Source organism: Myxocyprinus asiaticus, chromosome 40, assembly GCF_019703515.2.
Source record: "Myxocyprinus asiaticus isolate MX2 ecotype Aquarium Trade chromosome 40, UBuf_Myxa_2, whole genome shotgun sequence".
Taxonomy (NCBI): domain Eukaryota; kingdom Metazoa; phylum Chordata; class Actinopteri; order Cypriniformes; family Catostomidae; genus Myxocyprinus; species Myxocyprinus asiaticus.
In genome coordinates this window covers 36,029,077-36,050,062 of record NC_059383.1, presented here as the reverse complement: position 1 = coordinate 36,050,062, position 20,986 = coordinate 36,029,077, and the positions used below count along the sequence as shown (strand labels likewise).

The 20,986-nt window shown below is 39.4% G+C and overlaps 1 protein-coding gene across 2 annotated transcripts in view; it reads left to right on the top strand.

The window, feature by feature from the left end:
* The window catches only part of LOC127430972 (collagen alpha-1(V) chain-like), a 146,168-nt gene that overhangs the window by 72,745 nt on the left and 52,437 nt on the right, over positions 1–20,986 (top strand). For both annotated transcript variants that reach the window (XM_051681104.1, XM_051681103.1), the window contains exons 6-18: positions 5,069–5,185; positions 5,775–6,293; positions 8,495–8,962; positions 9,126–9,182; positions 15,513–15,554; positions 16,517–16,579; positions 16,993–17,067; positions 19,504–19,596; positions 19,679–19,735; positions 19,835–19,888; positions 20,070–20,123; positions 20,272–20,325; positions 20,654–20,707. In XM_051681104.1, coding sequence (XP_051537064.1) covers positions 5,069–5,185; positions 5,775–6,293; positions 8,495–8,962; positions 9,126–9,182; positions 15,513–15,554; positions 16,517–16,579; positions 16,993–17,067; positions 19,504–19,596; positions 19,679–19,735; positions 19,835–19,888; positions 20,070–20,123; positions 20,272–20,325; positions 20,654–20,707 — 1,707 coding nt within the window. The remainder of the gene's footprint in view (positions 1–5,068; positions 5,186–5,774; positions 6,294–8,494; positions 8,963–9,125; positions 9,183–15,512; positions 15,555–16,516; positions 16,580–16,992; positions 17,068–19,503; positions 19,597–19,678; positions 19,736–19,834; positions 19,889–20,069; positions 20,124–20,271; positions 20,326–20,653; positions 20,708–20,986) is intronic.

Sequence of the window (20,986 nt, the reverse complement as noted above, 5' to 3'; positions counted from 1 at the left end):
CCGGACACAGATGACGCTTTTCAAGTAACCGAAGCGTTTGAAGTCATATGGCGATTGGTTCCGCATTCAGAAGTGCACAGCTGTTAGATCAAAATAGTGGGGGTGCGACATGTAGTTCACGGTGTACAACAGTTCGATGATCTTTTTTACAGCTAAACTATTTATTAAAGCAGTGTCAGACAGAATCTGCAGAATGACTCTTGATAAATACCATACACTGATGTGCACAGAATGGGGGCTACTGGGGCGCAAGCCCCTACCCCTTTCGTTCACAAATCTAAAGGTGCCCTTTTAAGAGGAGGTGCCTTTAAGAGCGCGAAGATTTAAGCAGAGGTGCATTTACCCACCCCTATTTCACACCAAGCGTGACTGTGAAAGACCGTGACAAATTGCAAATTGCCTGTTATTTACTGCCGATTACATCTTCTTCTAGCGTTTCTTTGTGACAGCAACGGTTCAAATGTAGGTATTGCCGCCTTGTGGATCCACTTATTCATGCAAATAATTCAAGGTGCATGTGAATCCTGCATGTTTAAAGATGCACGGTTAGAAAAATCGTGCTGCGTGCGTTCAGTGCTCGAGCACTGTGACCGAAGTATACTTTGAGCTTTAGCACGGCCAATTGCGCTTGTGTTAGTAACTGTAGCGGCTCTTGACATGTGATGCATAGCTCAAATTTTATTTGTCAGGGTATTAAAAATCGACACACCATAAAAGAACCACAAATGTTAACTCCTGGTGTAAAAGGCTCAGTAGGAATTCATTGTTTCTATTCTAAAACTACACTGTGGCGAGAAATCGTGGAGAAAAATGTGTGTTAGGTGTGAAAGAGCCTTTAGATTGAAGGAGGGAGTTGAGCCATATCTAGAGCCAAGAATATTATAGAGACATAAGGTTGGGTGCTTTTGACTTGGGACAGTAAGCAACCAAACAGAACACCTTAGCAACTCCATAGCAACATGCTAAATACCACTTAGAACACCTTAGCAACTCCATAGCAAGGCCCTGGCATCCATCCACAACAGTCTAGTATCATGAAGGTGAGTTTTGCACTGACATTTACTTCTTCAAAAAATTTCACAAATTTTAACATTTTGTTCCAGTTTTTGGTGGTACAGTTGGCATATCTGACACTACATTAGCGCTCATTAACAGATGGGTTACAGTTTGACTGTTAATACATTTTATTTAGCTTTTATTCAGTTTTTGGAACGAGAAACTAATTAAAATACAGTTAGAGTACCTGCCTGTACTTGTGTGTGCATTTCAAACTTATTAATTCTTTATGGCTCTTTCCATTTCATAAGAAAACACCTAGCTGCAGGCAGTCTGCTTAGAATTTATTTTTCCATTTGAACAAATGACCTCATTGGTCAGAGAGAGAGAGAGAGAAAGAGTGATAGGAGGATAAGAGTGTTCTGAAGCAGGCCTCGGCCTGTAGAGCGTTTGTGTACAGTACAGTACAGGATTTGAACTTGCTTTATTGTATATATACTGTAAAGTTTTGGTGTACACCACTGTAAAACAAGTGGTGGTTGTGTAGTGGACTAAAGCACTAAACTGGTAAGCAGAATGTTGTTGATTCAATCCCCACAGCCAACACCATTGTGTCCTTGAGCAAGGCACTTAACTCCAGGTTGCTCCGGGGGGGGTTGTCCCTGTAATAAGGGCACTGTAAGTTGCTTTGGATGAAAGTTTCTGCCAAATGCATAAATGTAAAGTTGATGCTTGATTTCATTGGGCCTATGACACAGTAATCATATTCATTTTCTCTTCTCTGTCCGTATCTATTTTGCCGACCATCTGGGTTCACTGAGATGCCAATATCCTTTGAGTGCCTTAAAGAGAGGAAGAAATGGATTAAAATGAAAGACAGAAAGATTTAGCATGTGAAACATATGAGAGATAGTTTAAGCCGAGTAACTAAACCACGTTTGTTTAGCCCAACTTTCTTTACATTGCCATCAAGATATATAAACAAATTTACATTTATGCATTTGGCATGTGGTTTTATACAAAGCAACTTACAGTGCATTCAATTGCGTTTTTTGGTGTTGCTTATGTCAAAAAGATTTAAAAAGGTCGAATACAGCCATCAGTAATCTTCATAAATGGAAGAAGCTTTCGGAAAGCTGTTGCAGGCGACATATGGGAAAGTCATATCTAAGTTATGTCTGTTAAAAATAAATTATTGACAGATGTTTGAAGCATGTGGCGCATTTTAAACCATGTGTGGACTTTCTTTTTTTTGGGACTTTGATATCAGCTTGTTGTCATGGAAACGACCCTCTGCTGACCTTATGTTCACCTTTTTCACATCTGTGTATGTCAGGGGTTGTAAATCTGAATGTGAGGTTTTGGTGGAGTGCAAAATTAAAGAAAGCCCCCTTTACACTGCAAAAAAAAAAAAAAAAAAAAAATTCCTAAGAGTATCTTTATCTTGTTTTCCAGTAAAAATATGTAAACATCCTTAAAACAAGATACATTTACTTGAAAATCTAAATTGTGTAAGACAGAAAGACGGTTCATGACAAGTAAATGTATCTTGTTTTAAGGATGATTACAAATTTACAGAAGAGTGCAGTGTACTCTTTCAAAAGCCAAGCTCAACAATAAAGTATGACCAAAACCTTGTTTATGGACAAAGAAGTGATACGTTTTCCCCTGCTGATTTATGGGAATTGGGGAAAGAGAGGGAGAAAGTGGAATTCCTCGTATTTTTCTCTTTTTCTCTAGATAAGAGAAAACAAAGATTTCCGCTGGACTCAATCGGAGGGAATCCCTCCTTTCCATTGCTCTTACTTCCTCAGGGAATTTCAGGCTATTGCATCAATTTTGGTGCTTGAATTCCACAATAATCATATGATGAGATGAACTCCTACATGAGGGTATAAAATTCTGTTTGGACAATCTTCACAGCTGGTTTAAAAAAAAAAAAAAAACTATTACTATTTTAACAATTGTTTTTTTTTATGATGAATTCCATGTACCACCATACACTTGCTGAGTTTTTTTCCCAGTAAAAATCTTTAAAACAAACATTACATTTTTTAAATCGATTAAAAGTTTTAATTAAATTAATGACATGAAATTAATAGAATTAATCACAATTAATCGTATAAATAAATATTTGCTGAGAAAGTCCATCAAATAACAATAATTCAATATATAATGATCAAATAAATATAAATATTTATATTTAAATAATCATAAATATAATATATATTATTAAAAAAAAATCAGATAGTTAAAATGCATTGCATTATTGTGGAAGACGAGTAAATCATTGATAAGACAATATAACAAGTGGCTTTAGAAGTCAATATAAATTATTTATTTCCATATTATTATTATTATTATTATTTGTGGAGGGGATTGTCTCCCCTTTTCTCCCCAATTTGGAATGCCCAATTCCTAATGCGCTCTAAGTCCTCGTGGTGGCGTAGTGACTTGCCTCAATCCGGGTGGTGGAAGACGAATCTCAGTTGTTTGTTAAGCGCGTTACTGCGGAGACCTAGCGCTTGTGGAGGCTTCATGCTATTCTCCACAGCTCCATGCACAACTCACCACGCACCCCACCGAGAGCGAGAACCACATTATAGCGACCACGAGGAGGTTAACCCAATGTGACTCTACCCACCCTAGCAACCGGGCCAATTGGTTGCTTAGGAAGCCTGACTGGAGTCACTCAGCATGCCCTAGATTCGAACTCGCGACTCCAGGTGTGGTAGTCAATGTCTTTACTTGCTGAGCTACCCAGGCCCCTATTTCCATATTATTGAACATAAGCTTATCATTGACCTACAGTACACAGCAATCCATTTTGCAGTTGAATTCGTCAATCTGTCCGAGATAGATTTATTATAAGGGCTTTTCTAAGGACGTGTCAGACGGATGCTTTTCACTTTGGTATCACTTTGGTTGCATCACGTCATAAATAAGTTGCTCTTACTGCCCACTGCTGAAAAGGTGGTACTTTAAGATTGAATTTCTCTAATGGTAAGAATATTCCTTATTACATTCCGGGGACATGATTAACTGAGTTGAGTTAATTTGTTTGACGCAATATTTTTTACATCATAAATTGCACCAAATTAAGGCGTTAAATCGACAGTCCTTCTAAATTTTGTTCGATTTCTCTAAAAACAAGATAAATGATTATTTGTGCGATTATCTAATTAGCCAATCGTGTGACGGCATTGCATGCATAAAATCAAGCTGATACGGGTCAGGAGCTTCAGTTGATGTTCACATCAACCATTAGAATGGGGAAAAAATGTGATCTCAGTGACCATGGCATGATTGTTGATGCCAGACAGGATGATTTGAGTATTTCTGTAACTGCTGATCTCCTGGGATTTTCACGTGCAACAGTCTCTAGAGTGTATAGAGAATGGTGTGAAAAACTACCACTGAGCACCAGTTCTGTGGGCGAAATGGCTTGTTGATGGGAGAGGTCAACAGAGAATAGCCAGACTGGTCCGAGCTGACAGAAAGGCTACAGTAACTCAGATAACCCCTCTGTACAATTGTAGTGAACAGAATAGCATCTCAGAATGTGGAACCTTTAGGCGGATGCGCTACAGCAGCAGAAGACCACGTCTGGAACTTTATTAGGTCCATAGTGTAATTTTGCTTCTCAAGTCCCATAAACTTATTTTAATTTTTTAAAATTTTTTTTATATTTTTACTGGAAAACAAGACTCATTAAGAAAAATATTTTTTGCAATGATCACCTAACCCACCTCAAGCCCAGGCAAAGTTGAATATTGTGCATGTTTTAATTGTTTTCAAAGATCACTAATCTTCAGATAAATACCTCCAATATTTTCTCTTACTTGAGTAATTTGAATGTAAAACATATACATTTAAAAAAGCAATGCACGACTGTTGTTCTCTTGTTCTTGAACAGACATTATAGAACACAAAATAATGATAACCTCATGCAAATGTTCTTGAACATTTATAACGGTGACTCTGTGCATGGCTGGAATGCTGCTTTTTCAGTCATTATTCAGGCCTGGAATTATATCTATTTTGTAATTAATGTTTCATGTTCTCCCTTCAGAACACAGAGGATGACAACTACTATTATGAATATCCCTACTATGAGGACATGGACTCAGACAAGACAGAGGCAATGACAACCGATGAAGCAACTGGAACGGAAACAGAAGACCTGACGGTACTGCGTCCACCCACAGTTCAAAAACCATAATAATTAGAGCTGGGTAAAAATATTAATTTTACAATTAATTGTGATCTTCATTTGAATGATTTGATATTTATTCTTAAAATTGCTAGATCTTTATTTTAGTCTATGCTTTTTTCAGTGGATGAATGAAGTTTTTCACAAAAAAATCTTTGTAGTGCACATTTCGTTGTGCAACGTATTACTAATTAACCAAGTTAGAGGGTTCCACAAAGTTCACAGTCATTAGTTCACAGAGAATTTCTTCCATATCTATGCAAAATTAAACATGAAATGTGTAATTTCAGTCATGGGTTGGACAGACAGATAGTCCTGCCTCAAACTCACGTCATTGGTTGAAGCAATGTTGCTGTTTTGGGCTGTTCAAACAAATAGAGCACATTTTTTGACAGCAAAAGTGTTTCAATATCGGATTGTAACAGAATGGAAACAGAAAACGAACTGAATTGGGAAATAAGTGCCTATACCCAGCCCTAATAATATTCATTCACAACTGACATCTTTTCACAACTCAAAAAGTGTAATCTGTTTGTAATTTGTACTCCTTTTTCATGGTTACCAGGTGCCTGTTCCTGATAGCAGTCGCGTAGTTACCTCGGTTATCTCTGGTGGAACAGGAAGTTCCAGCAGCTCGTCCAGTCAGTCTTCCTCTTCCTCATCTTCTTCCTCTTCTTCTTCCACATCGACTACGGCAACCGGTGAGGACTCATACAACGACTATGACGATCCTGGATATGACACATACTATGACGAGTCAACCTCACGGCCCGACAGCTCTCGGACCATCACGATCACTAGCACCAGTACAGGCACTGGAGGAGAGGTAGACATGGGACTAGATGGTGAGGTGGATATTGGACTGGGAGAAGAACTGGACAGGAGAATCATCACATCTGGAGGAGGAGGAAGTGGAAGAGTGCACACAAGTGTCACAATCACCCATAACGGAACCTCAGGATCCGGATCCGAATCCGAATCCGGATCCAGCTCCAGCTCTAGTTCTAGTTCTAGCTCTAGTTCTAGTTCTAGTTCTAGCTCTGGTTCCAGTACCATTACCAGCTCAAGCTCTACCTCTACATCGGTGAGTTTAGTTAATGGTTAATGGTTCATCCTGGTTTGGTGCTAGTCTAGCAAAAAAATGCTGATCAACCAGGATGTTTTTTTCTTGTGAAGCTAGCTCACCAGGAAGCACTAGCACACCAGCATTCAAAACACAACCTATGCTGGTGACCAGCAGTGCTAGTCTTTTAAACAGGGTCTAAAACCATTTAAGTGAGAATTTATTTGGTCCTTCATGTAGACACATTTATCAATAATCCATTTTACTGTGGTTGATCCAGAATTATTTATCTAGAATGTCAAGGACAGCCTGCATGTGACCTTTACTTGTACAATTACAGAGAGTTTGCAGTACAGTATATCTGATATTGTACACTTCATGCACACTCTCATATCTTCCAATTTACCTTTAAAAGAATAGAGTTGCAGTTACTGGAAAATTACTGGAAAGTGTTACAGTAAGTTTTGAATAGTGATATTCTATACGGATAGTTGGGTTATTCTTGCAAAATACTGTACATCCAGGTTGTATACAGATAACCTTTCACCCCCCAGAAATTATGACTATTTTAACATTAAGATTTGTCACATTGTTTTCATGAGAATTACAGCATATATATGTATATATATATATACTGTATATACAGCTCTGGAAAAAATTAAGAGACCACTGCAAAATTATCAGTTTCTTTGGATTTACTATTTATAGGTATGTGTTTGAGTTAAATTAACATTTTTGTTTTATTCTATAAAGTACTGACAACGTTTCTTCCAAATTCCAAATAAAAATATTGTCATTTAGAGCATTTATTTGCAGAAAATGACAACTGGTCAAAATAACAAAAAAAGATGCCGTGTTTTCAGACCTCCAATGATGCAAAGAAAACAAGCTCATATTCATTTTTAAACAGCACAATACTAATGTTTTAACTTAGGAAGAGTTCAGAAATCAATATTTGGTGGAATAACCCTGATTTTCAATCACAGCTTTCATGCGTCTTGGCATGCTCTCTACTAGTCTTTCACATTGCTGTTGGGTGACTTTATGCCACTCCTGGCGCAAAAATTCAAGCAGCTCGGCTTTGTTTGATGGCTTGTGGCCATCCATCTTCCTCTTGATCACATTCCAGAGGTTTTCAGTGGGGTTCAGGTCTGGAGATTGGGCTGGCCATGACAGGGTCTTGATCCGGTGGCCCTCCATCCACACCTTGATTGACCTGGCTGTGTGGCATGGAGCATTGTCCTGCTGGAAAAACCAATCCTCAGAGTTGGGGAACATTGTCAGAGCGGAAGGAAGCAAGTTTTCTTCCAGGATAACCTTGTATGTGGTTCATGCGTCCTTCACAAAGACGAATCTGCCCGATTCCAGCCTTGCTGAAACACCCCCAGATCATCACCGATCCTCCACCAAATTTCACTGTGGGTGTGAGACACTGTGGCTTGTAGGCCTCTCCAGGTCTCCGTCTAACCATTAGACGACCAGGTGGAGGATTGGTGATGATCTGGGGGTGCTTCAGCAAGGCTGGAATCGGGCCTATACAGGTATATATATAATACATTTATTATTTATATTAAGTATTTAGACATCATGGTAGTATATGTTGAACAGAATTAAATTATAAAACAAAAAAAATTAAAAAAACATTGTATTACAGTATTGTTAATATAATACAACAATGAGAATTTAAAGAGAATCACCACTGAGAATAATGGGAATTAATGGCAAAAAAATAAAAATAAAAACGTAAACATTCGGATGCATTACAGAAGGGGTTTTCAAAGTCTTAAACAGTAAGCCTCCCCTCTGACAAAATTTACAAGACTGTGCCCCCTTTTTATTTTTCTTCACAATACATTTTTATTGTTTATTTATCTTTTGATTTTACTGGAATTTATCAAGGTGAATTTATCATCATTCTTCGTGCCTCCCCTGACATGCTCTGACGCTCCCTTGGGGAGGTGCACCTCCCAGTTTGAAAATCATGGCATTACAGTTATCATGAAAATAATGTTACTATGTAAAACATTTTATTGGTCTTTAAATATGCATAAGGTTCCTTATGCAAAAAATAATTTCTTATTTTTAATTTGTTATTGATTCTGAGGTTAAATGTGACCTGGTCATACTGATGTTGAGATTCCCGCAATAGATATTTCAATGTCTAAACAGATGTACACACATGCAATTTGTCTGATTTGCCTTGTGTGTGTCTGTTTGAACAGGCTGGCGGTTATGAGGATAACCAGTACGGCGAGGGTTATGATCTGACCTATGGTGAGGGATACAGCGAAGGATACGGTGAGGGATATGGTGAGGGAGATTACACCGTGGGTGGAGGTGGCAGCAGCAGCAGCAGCACCAGCAATTCTGTGTCCGTAGGGGGCGGGTCTGTTTCTGTCGGAGGTGGATCTGTATCGGTAGGGGGTGGATCTGTTTCGACTAGTGGTTCAGCGGGAGTAGGGGGCGGATCCGCCAGTGCTGGGGCCGGTGCAGGGGCGGGGTCTGTTGCAACGGGAGCTGGACAGGGTGGAATTGGTGGAGAGGCGGATTCCATCGATGTTGACAAGTTCAAAGAGGAGTCCATCACGGATTACACTGATGCTGACCTGGAGAAGATGTATGATTATGATGACCTGTACACTGATGGGGACAAGGCGCTACCTGCAGAGACAGATGAGATCTACGGCCAGGTAATACCAGCTATGCATACAAACCAAGATGAAACAAAGTCTCAAATTGTTTGTTACATTGCTTGTTAGGTTAGAGTTATAATTCCAATAATAATCCACATTCTGTTTACGCTAATATACTCTAATCTAGATGGAATTAAAGTGAATTCATGTGTTTCTGAAGGTGGATGGACTCAGAGGAGAGAAAGGCCAGAAAGGAGAGCCAGCCATCATTGAACCCGTAAGTTTCGCTCAGTTTTGTGTCAAGAATATATTTGGCACCTGTACTTAAAATTGTGCTCAAAAGTTTGCATACCCTGGCAGAAATTGTGAAATTTTGACATTGATTTTGAAAATATGACTGATCATGCAAAAAAACTGTCTTTTATTTAAGGATAGTGATCATTATCATGTAGTTGTTTGGCTCCTTTTTATATCATAATGATAACAGAAATCACCCAAATGGCCCTGATCAAAAGTTTACATACCCTTGAATGTTTGGCCTTGTTACAGACACACAAGGTGACACACACAGGTTTAAAGGGCAATTAAAGGTTAATTTCCTACACCTGTGGCTTTTTAAATTACAATTAGTGTCTGTGTATAAATAGTCAATGAGTTTGTTAGCTCTCACGTGGATGCACTGAGCAGGCTAGATACTGAGCCACGGGGAGCAGAAAAGAACTGTCAAAAGACCTGCGTAACAAGGTAATGGAACTTTATAAAGATGGAAAAGGATATAAAAAGATATCCAAAGCCTTGAAAATGCCAGTCAGTACTGTTCAGTCACTTATTAAGAAGTGGAAAATTCTGGGATCTCTTGATACCAAGCCAAGGTCAGGTAGAGCAAGAAAGATTTCAGCTACAACTGCCAGAAGAATTGTTCGGGATACAAAGAAAAACCCACAGGTAACCTCAGGAGGAATACAGGCTGCTCCGGAAAAAGACGGTGTGGTTGTTTCAAGGAGCACAATACGACGATACTTGAACAAAAATGAGCTGCATGGTTGAGTTGCCAGGAAGAAGCCTTTACTGCGCCAATGCCACAAAAAAGCCCGGTTACAATATGCCCGACAACACCTTGACACGCCTCACAGCTTCTGGCACACTGTAATTTGGAGTGACGAGACCAAAATAGAGCATTATGGTCAGAACCATAAGCGCTATGTTTGGAGAGGGGTCAACAAGGCCTATAGTGAAAAGAATACCATTCCCACTGTGAAGCATGGTGGTGGCTCACTGATGTTTTGGGGGTGTGTGAGCTGTAAAGGCACGGGGAATCTTGTGAAAATTGATGGAAAGATGAATGCAGCATGTTATCAGAAAATACTGGCAGACAATTTGCATTCTTCTGCATGAAAGCTGCGCATGGGACACTCTTGGACTTTCCAGTATGACAATGACCCTAAGCACAAGGCCAAGCTGACCCTCCAGTGGTTACAGCAGAAAATGTTGAAGGTTCTGGAGTGGCCATCAGTCTCCTGACCTTAATATCATCAAGCCACTTTGGGGAGATCTCAAATGTGCGGTTCATGCAAGACGACCTGGAGGCATTTTGCCAAGACGAATGGGCAGCTATACCACCTGCAAGAATTTGGGGCCTCATAGACAACTATTGCAAAAGACTGCACGCTGTCATTGATGCTAAAGGGGGCAACACACAGTATTTAGAACTAAGGGTATGCAGACTTTTGAACAGGAGTCATTTCATTTTTTTCTTTGTCGCCATGTTTTGTTTTATGATTGTGCCATTCTGTTATAACCTACAGTTGAATATGAATCCCATAAGAAATAAAAGAAATGTGTTTTGCCTGCTCACTCATGTTTTCTTTAAAAATGGTACATATATATTACCAATTCTCCAAAGGTATGCAAACTTTTGAGCACAACTGTATAACACAAACATTGGTAATCTATCACAGCCCACACAATGTAAAAGTTAAATGCTGGAAGTGTAAATTTAAGCATCAATATCTCCAATATCCAATGTTTTCGCATTGACAAATCTTTTTGTCGCAAACCGAAGGGAAGTTTCTAAGTATGGTCTTGCATGCTTAAAGTTATTTGCAGTTATTATTCAGGCATCATAAAAAATTTAATCTGGATTCATTCCTGATTTGCATTTTGACTTGAAAAGTAGCCAGGAACATCACTTTCAGATTACACACTGTTAATGCAACCTCACATTCACCCAGCATTTCAGCTGTGTTCAACATTTAAAGCCTTACAATTACGTTCACGCAATGGAAATTATTTTTCTCTTTATGTTTTCTTTGCATACAGTCTCCAATTTCATGATCATCTAACTGCTCACGTGGCTCTCTGAGTGATTTCAACCAGATGTCACTGTGAGCTTATGTGTGTGTGTGTGTGTGTGTGTGTGTGTGTGTGTGTTAATATGTGCTAGAATTTCTTATTTCCTTAACAGCGTAAGAGCATGGAAGCAAGCCATAGAAGACATCTGGGTTTATTGTGAATGAGTTGAGTGTTGTTCAAAACCAGACTATATCAAGAGACCAGAGCTTATACTATTACTTTCACAGCTATATCAGAGAGAAAGACCACGTGATGTTTAGGTTTACATCAAGGATAGAGAAAGAGACATGCTGTTCAGAAGTGAGCATAGTTGCAGTTACAGAAACAGTTATTAGGAAACTCAATCACAGCTTCTATTGCAACAGCAATTATAAAAAGGTTAAACAGATACACCACACATTTGAAACAATTCCTGTTTCTTATTTCTGTCTTCTTCCCATTTACTTTTTATGTTATGAATGTTACACTTGCTCAACCCTGCTTAGCTTCAATGACTAACCAGGTGAAAGCTGCAGGGTAATATGGCTGCCGGTTATCTGTTGTTCCAATTTTATTAAGGTCTTCCCTATCTGTGAATTATTATGTCTTTTTTCTCTTTTCCTAAACTACATGTTGTATTGCACTATTTTATGTTTGCTGTTTTATTTGTAAATGGCTAAGCTGCAAATGCCTTGGTTTGTCAGACCATTAAAGCATATTAAAATGGAAAATTAAACTGACAGGATCAGATCAGTGAGAAGATCAGTATTAATTGAGTCAGAGAAAAGCCAGATCAACGTTTTTTGAGAGAGAAAACATACAGATCAGGACAGCTGCTTTTAATGAAGGTTGACCGTATAGTTTGGATTAAAAACAACTTGGAAAGGCAGAAAAATTATCAAACCACATGCTTCTCTCTCAAACTCTCACATTCTGCCTTGTTTCTGCATATACACACACACAGTGTCAACTCTGTTTTGTGGCATGTATGGAATGCAGATCTTCACCAAAACAAAGCAGCATGTTCATTGCCATGGCAGCACATTCTGACAATGCCTCAGGGAAATTACTAAAATCTAAATAATCTTTAATAAGCATCAAATTACACCAAGCTTTTGCAACACACAAATACACACAGTTTCCCTGCACTAGTGTTCTGTGATTTTTTTCTTTATCTGGCAATAAAACCCCTGTGTTCTGTTCTCTAGATCTCTCACAAGCCTCTGCTTTGCACTTTAGATCTCTTAGGAGCCTGTGCTCTTCATTCTAGATCTTTAATAAGACTGTGCTCTCCAGATCTATGACTAGCCTCTGTCCTGCACTCTAGATCTCTCAAGAGCCTGTGCTCTGCACTCTAAATCTCTCATGAGTCTGTGCTCGCCAGATCTCTGACTAGCCTCTGCAATGCACTCTAGATCTCTCATGAGTCTGTGTTCTCCAGATCTCTGACTTGCCTCTGCTCTGCATTCTAGATCTCTTAAGAGCCTGCGCTCTGCACTCTAGATCTCTCATGAGTCTGTGCTCTCCAGATCTCTGACTAGCCTCTGCTCTGCACTCTAGAGCTCTCAGGAGCATGTGCTCTGCACTCTAGATCCCTTATGAGTCTGTGTTCTCCAGATCTCTGACTAGCCTCTGCTTTGCATTCTAGATCTCTCAAGAGCCTGTGCTCTGCACTCTAGATCTCTCATGAGTCTGTGCTCTCCAGATCTCTGACTTGCCTGTGCTCTGCACTCTAGATCTCTCAGGAGCATGTGCTCTTCATTCTAGATCTTTCATGAGACTGTGCTTTAATCTCTAGATCTCTCACGAGCCTGTGCTCTGCACTTTAGATCTCTCATGAGCCTGTACTTTGAGCTCTAGATCTTTCACGAGTCTGCTCTGCACTCTAGATTTCTCACGAGCCTGTGCTCTGCAGTCTAGATCTCACATGAGTCTGTGCTCTCCAGATCTCTGACTAGCCTCTGCAATGCACTCTAGATCTCTCAAGAGCCTGTGCTTTGCACTCTAGATCCCTCATGAGTCTGTGTTCTCCAGATCTCCGACTAGCCTCTGCTCTGCATTCTAGATCTCTCAAAAGCCTGTGCTCTGCACTCTAGATCTCTCATGAGTCTGTGCTCTCCAGATCTCTGACTAGCCTCTGCTCTGCACTCTAGAGCTCTCAGAAGCATGTGCTCTGCACTCTAGATCCCTTATGAGTCTGTGTTCTCCAGATCTCTGACTAGCCTCTGCTTTGCATTCTAGATCTCTCAAGAGCCTGTGCTCTGCACTCTAGATCTCTCATGAGTCTGTGCTCTCCAGATCTCTGACTTGCCTGTGCTCTGCACTCTAGATCTCTCAGGAGCATGTGCTCTTCATTCTAGATCTTTCATGAGACTGTGCTTTAATCTCTAGATCTCTCACGAGCCTGTGCTCTGCACTTTAGATCTCTCATGAGCCTGTACTTTGAGCTCTAGATCTTTCACGAGTCTGCTCTGCACTCTAGATTTCTCACGAGCCTGTGCTCTGCAGTCTAGATCTCACATGAGTCTGTGCTCTCCAGATCTCTGACTAGCCTCTGCAATGCACTCTAGATCTCTCAAGAGCCTGTGCTTTGCACTCTAGATCCCTCATGAGTCTGTGTTCTCCAGATCTCCGACTAGCCTCTGCTCTGCATTCTAGATCTCTCAAAAGCCTGTGCTCTGCACTCTAGATCTCTCATGAGTCTGTGCTCTCCAGATCTCTGACTAGCCTCTGCTCTGCACTCTAGAGCTCTCAGAAGCATGTGCTCTGCACTCTAGATCCCTTATGAGTCTGTGTTCTCCAGATCTCTGACTAGCCTCTGCTTTGCATTCTAGATCTCTCAAGAGCCTGTGCTCTGCACTCTAGATCTCTCATGAGTCTGTGCTCTCCAGATCTCTGACTAGCCTCTGCTCTGCACTCTAGATCTCTCAGGAGCATGTGCCCTTCATTCTAGATATTTCATGAGACTGTGCTCTAATCTCTAGATCTCTCATGAGCCTGTGCTCTGCACTTTAGATCTCTCATGAGCCTGTACTTTGAGGTCTAGATCTTTCATGAGTCTGCTCTGCACTCTAGATCTCTCACGAGCCTGTGCTCTGCAGTCTAGATCTCTCACAAGGATGTGCTCTGAACCCTAGATCCCTCATGACTCACGAGCCTGTGCTCTGCAGTCTAGATCTCACACAAGGCTATGCTCTGCACTCTAGATCTCACACAAGGCTGTGCTCTGCACTCTAGATCTCACACAAGGCTATGCTCTGCACTCTAGATCTCTCACAAGGCTGTGCTCTGCACTCTGGATCTCTCATGACTCACGAGCCTGTGCTCAGCACTTTAGATCTCCCACAAGGCTGTACTGTATATCTTTCATAAGCCTGCTCGGTGGTCTAGATCTTTCATTCAAATGTGCTGTAGATATCTCAAGAACTTGACATCTGTGCTTTTGATTTCTCATGCTCTGTGCTTGACTGCCATTCAGTATTCATAGTTTTATTCGAGATAATAGCACTATTATGGTTATGTTGCAACTGAAGCAAGCACACGACTGATGACTTCTAGACAAAACAGCTTGTACAGTACGTCCCGATACTGATTGCAGTGTATTGGGTGTGTAATTACGTCATATTTTCAAAGCTTGTGCTTTGGTAAACTATTAATCAGTGAGGCATGAGAGGGCTACACAAACAGCTTTAATCCATTTGAATGTGAGATTATGAGAACCGCCACAGAAATCTACCTGTTAGTTCATACCCTGCTTTTTAACACAAACCCACAACATGACAAACACAAACTAAAATTGTTACAGTTCATGATCTCTTTGGACTACAGGCATAATTGTGGTCTCTTTTATGTAAAGTGCCTAAACTTGCTTGCTTCAAGCGTGGCTTATCTATTTATATTTTAGAGCTGAAATTCAACATTTTATAAAAGTTCTTGAATTTCTGTTGAGTTCTGGAATGTTCTGGATTGTCTCCTATGCTTCATAAACAGTCAGAGCCTTGAGAAACACACAGCAGTGCTTTAACAGACTTCCTCATGAAGCTGTTTGGAATCCCCCTATAGAAAACAACAGCCAATTTAAAGACACACACATATAAACTTTAGAGTCCACAGACTCTAGCAAAGCTTATTAAAGTGAAAAATGAAAGAATGAAATAAGTTTGATTTTGCTCTAAGCTCACCACAACAGTGGTGGTCTCACTCTCTCAAGCTCTCGTTGTTGTTGAAGATTGTGTTGATGTCATTTAAATATGTTTGTGTGTTTCCGTTCCTTTAGGGAATGTTGGTTGAAGGCCCACCTGGTCCAGAGGGTCCCACAGTAAGTCCGCTTTATTCTACTACGCTGCTTTATTCTTCGTATGTTACTGGGTGGATAATCATGAGCGATGACATGTTGAGATCATGTGACCAACCGAATATTTCTCGCTTTGTCAGTCACCCGTAATTGGACGCTTTCACTCAATGAGTAAATCAATCATGGCTTAATGCCAATAGGGTTAGTTTAGGGTTAGGGTTAGGAGTTAGGGTTAGGTTAGATTAGATTAACCCTAAATGATAGCAGTTATAATAATAATAACATTGGTAACGGAGAATTTCTGTTTTTGCGTGATGCTGCATCTACGGTTATGGATGTCAGCACAACTTAAACACAAATGTTACTTAGTGCACCTTTTATGATTCTGGTTCCAATTCTGATTCCACGTAATATTTATGGTTCCTAATCGATTCCAATAAAGATTATTTTTGTACTTGAATAATGGTTGGTCCTAACTATAAATATACTAAACAATTGTAACTTTTTTTTTCACTGACTGATTCGGTCAGTAAATGAGTGATAAGACATCAGTAACTCATGAGTTCAAGAACTCTTGAGTCATTTTGAGTCAGAAAAAGATCTTTTGAGTCATTTTGACTGATTGACTAAAACTGGCTCAAATGAGTCATTCAGTAGTTTCAGTGTTTGGAACACTGTGAAGATGAAGTTTCCCATTAACAAAGAGTACAGTAACACTCACAGTTATCATTACTGACATCACACACTCAGCTGTGCTGTACAGCTGTATATCTGTATAGTTTCATTTATGAACTACTTTTTTTTACATAAAGCAGCTGTTCTCTCTGCTGGATTGAAGCTCTGTAGGGACTGTAGTAACATGGATTTGATGAAGAAAAAGAGAGAAAGATCTAGAGATTCCAACATTGATCTGAAGTCTTAGTAACCTCACTTGATCAAGTGATGCATTTATGTGTGTTTTTAACTGTATCTGTGTGTTTTTCTAGGGTCTCCCTGGCTCTCCAGGTACAACGGGACCCCCAGGTAGCGCCGGAGAGCCCGGTGAGAGGGTAAGTAAGCATGACAACAATAATAAGCGAATACACTACCAGTCAAGTTTGGGCATGCTTGTCTGAATTTATGTTTTTCATGATCGTTAAACCTTTAAATCTAAAGGCTTAAGCTTAAATGCTGCTTAAATAACTGTGCATATGTATACATTTCGTATTTCATAGGTTTAATGACGTCACTCTGATTAAGAAATATGACAAATGTAATAATAAAGAATGAGTAGATGTGTTCATAATTTTTGACTGGTCATGTACAGTAAACAAAGCTTAAAATTGTATTCCACAAAATCCCCCAAGTGTATAAAAGGTCTCCAAATTAACTGTGAAAAGTTATTTTGGATCCCAGTTTCTCTGATTGTTGATGTTTCTTAGATGTTAAATGCATTACCCATAATCCTTTGCTATTTTGCAAGGGTCCTCCTGGTCGCTCTGGTCTTCCTGGAGCTGACGGTCTACCAGGACCTCCAGGGACTGTCCTCATGTTGCCTGTATGTAAATCAAAGCACATCAACACATATTACACACAAATGCAAGATATACACCTATAGAACATATACCATAAAATTAAACATTACAAAAGGCATAGAATTCTTGGTTAAAAGCATCTGATAAATGAGTAAATGTAAATCTTACAGCTATGAACACTTCTTGAGATGTTCATCATTTTTGTAATTACTATTTTTGCCTTGTTTTCCAGTAAACATGCATAAAACATGAAAAATGTACTTGAGAAGCAAACTTGCATAATTTTGAAATATGACTATTTTATTATACAAATTTTATTTAAATATTCATAGATTTTTGCTTAAAACAAGAAAAAAATATTTGCCAATGTGGTGAGAAATGAAACTTAATTCGAGAAATATTCTTTATGTTCTATACAGTCTTAAAGGAAGTAGTTTTAAGGATGTTTAGATATTTTACTGGAAAACAAGACAAAAATACTGATTAAGAATTGTTTATTTTATTTATTAATTTTGCTGTGTAAACTTATCTGTGAATCTTGAATTCAGGTTGGAATCTTATTTTCAGAAATCAATTCTTCACTTCAGGCTTGAGTGCCAGCTATTCAGAGATCCATACTGTGTTGTAATGAACTTTAAGAGCGCTCTCAGAGACTGTTATTGCGCTTGATTTATGCTCAGAGTGGTTTAACAGTGACAATTATGTCAGATAAATATCAGAAACATAATCGTCCCTTTGCTGCTATGACCATGTCCATCAATCATTCACTGGTAAATGTAGTGAGACATTTCCCCCATTCCACATACACTCGGCTTCTCCAAATTTCCTCCATCCCAGCTGTTATTCCAATCATTTTTAACCGCAAAGATTCTGATTCCGGAACATGGATAATGGCACAACGTCTTTCTCTTCAGAGTTCTGGAACATGTCCAAGGCGTCCACAGATGTTCTAGAACACCAAATTAAAAACAATGTCATCTGTGATGTATGTGTTTACATTCAACAAATATGGCGTTCGATTGTAGTTCACCCTCACCCTCATGCCATCCCTGATGTGTATGACTTTCTTCTGCAGAACACAAACAATGATTTTTAGAAGAATATCTCAGCTCTGTAGGTCCATACAATGCAAGTGAATGGTGACCAGAACTTTTAAGCTCCAAAAAGCAAATAAAAGCTGCATAAAAGTAATATATATATATATTCCAGTGGTTAAATCCATGTCTTCTGAAGCAACATAATAGGTGTGTGTGAACGGTTCAATATTCAAGTCCTTTTTTAACATAAATGTCCACTTTCACTTCCACATTTTTCTTATTTTGTTTTTTGGCTATTTGCATTTTGTGTGCATATCACCACTTACTGGTTGGGGCTGGTCAAAGGTGGAGATTTATAGTACAAAATGACTTAAATATTGATCTGTTCCTCACCCACACCCATCATATCACTTCTGAAGACATAGATTTAACAACTGGAGTCATATGGATTACTTTTATGCTGCCTTTGTGTGCTTCTTGGAGCTTCAAAGTTTTGGTCACCATTCACTTGCATTGTAAGGACAACAGAGCTTAGATATTCTTCTAAAAATCTTCATTTGTGTTCTGCAGAGTAAAGAAAATCATGCACATATGGGATGGCATGAGGGTGAGTGTATGACGAGAGAATTTTCATTTTTGGGTGAACATTCCCTTTAAGAACTAGTGCTTTTACTCATGAAAGAGTAGTGATTAAATTTAGCCACTAGGTGGCATCATTGATCAAGTTTGTGTCAGACACACAAATGCAAGCACATACAGTACAAAGGCTCTGTTCTGAATAGCACTGTACCATACTACTCATACTGTTTTTATGCATACTGAAGTTCGCAGTATGCATACTATGCATGCTCGACATGACCTTCCATTTCCAGCATGATGAATGTACCGGAAGAGAAATCGACCATAATTTTCTAAAGTCTCAAAAAATATATATTTTTAAAATTGGTCTTAAATGCAAAATAATATTTTTTTCTGAAATAACTGGATGCCACTCATTGAATTAAACATGCAACATACTGTAGCGTTGTCATGTGACAACACATTTGCCCTACTTTTTGAAACATTTAACACAACATACTGTTTCACGCACTATTTTAATACTATGTTGATACTATTGGTTATTTTCTATTATTTAAGTGTGTGGTATACCGTATACAGTATATACTGCCCAGTGTGCAGTAAGCAATACGTTCCAGTCTGAACATAGTTATATTCTTAGACATGCTTAGAAAAACAGAATAACATGCTTTTGTCCCTTTTAGTTTTAAGTAACAAATATAACTCACAGTTCATATATTGTCAGAACAGCTTAATAAGTGTTTATTTTCACTCTTACACATCTACCTTGTTTTTTTGTTTGTTTTTTTTTGTTTGTTTTTTTTGCTTTTTTTTATCTGATATATTGTGTATTTTGCTCTGTAGTTCCGGATGAGTACAGGAGGAGACGGTGGACAAAAAGGTCCTGCTGTGTCCGCTCAGGAGGCTCAGATGCAAGCTATCATGCAGCAGGCCAGAGTAAGACACACGCTTACAGACGAATACACACACACACACATATACAGTACATACAGTAACAAACTGCTGTCTTTTTATATAGCTGGCAATGAGGGGTCCAACCGGACCAATGGGACTTACAGGCCGCCCTGGACCTCTGGTACGTCTGTCTGTCTGTTTCAGTCTGTCTGAAGCATCACTAACTGTATTATGATATATCTGGCATTGTATCATACTCTGTCTGATCTCATTTTCTCAGGGTCCTCCTGGTGTGGCTGGACTGAAAGGAGAGTCTGGAGAGGCCGGGCCTCAGGTAGAGCCATCACAAAATACACACAGTCCTCAGCAATCTGTGCAGACTGTTTTTACACAGACTTCAAATATAATAACACTGAAGTAGTAAAAACACTTGAGCCTGTGTGGAGCATTGATTACATTCTTGAGCTATGGTGGGATCGAGCTGTTCTAAAAATGTTTGTGTGTGTATTTTCCAGGGTCCCCGTGGTCCAATGGGATCCGCGGGCCCTCCTGGCAAGCCTGGTAGAAGGGTGAGTTAACATTCTGTCTGAAACTACCAGGACAAAATCAGTGCCTTATATGAAGTCTGAGTACTAAGGAGCTGACCAATCTGTACAAAAGTGGGAATTTATAAATAAGAATAATGTTTTCAGTATTTTTTCTGTGTTTTTTTTTTAGGGTCGGCCTGGATCTGATGGAGCCAGAGGGATGCCGGGACAGACCGGACCAAAGGTAAAACTCAACAACAGTGTGTGAAATCTGTTGATGACAGATGATAAAATCCCACTTATACTGAAGGAGAGACCCAAGCTTTATCAAGAGAACAGAGTATCAGAGAAACATGGGGGTGGGCTGTTTTGACCTGGACCTAGTAACCATCCAGAACACCCTATTAATCAAATATCAATGCGCTCAATGCGCATGTGCTCAAAACACTTGAGCAACCACATAGCGATGCCCTGGCAACCACCCACAACACCTTGAGCAAGCACCACTCACATGTTCTTCAGAAAATGTAAAACTCCTGTTAATAGTAATATCCTGTCTGCGTTCTTCACAGGGTGACAGAGGATTTGACGGTCTCGCTGGCTTGCCTGGTGAAAAGGGACACAGGGTAACCACTGCTTTTTTTTTACATCTTAAAATTAATCAAACACTTATTAGAGAAAATGTGTAAAGGGATCATCTAATAGTCAATCAGTATGGGCTTTGGCCAATGCTTAAATCTAAAGAAAGTAATGAAAGCAAATTACGTGCACAAATATGTGGGAATTAATTGACAAAACTGTTGGTAGATTTTGAAACTGAAACAAAGGGGAACTAATACTTATGTTAATCTGTCACATGGGCACATGTATGTCCAAAAATGGCAAATATATCGCCTTAGGGCCGG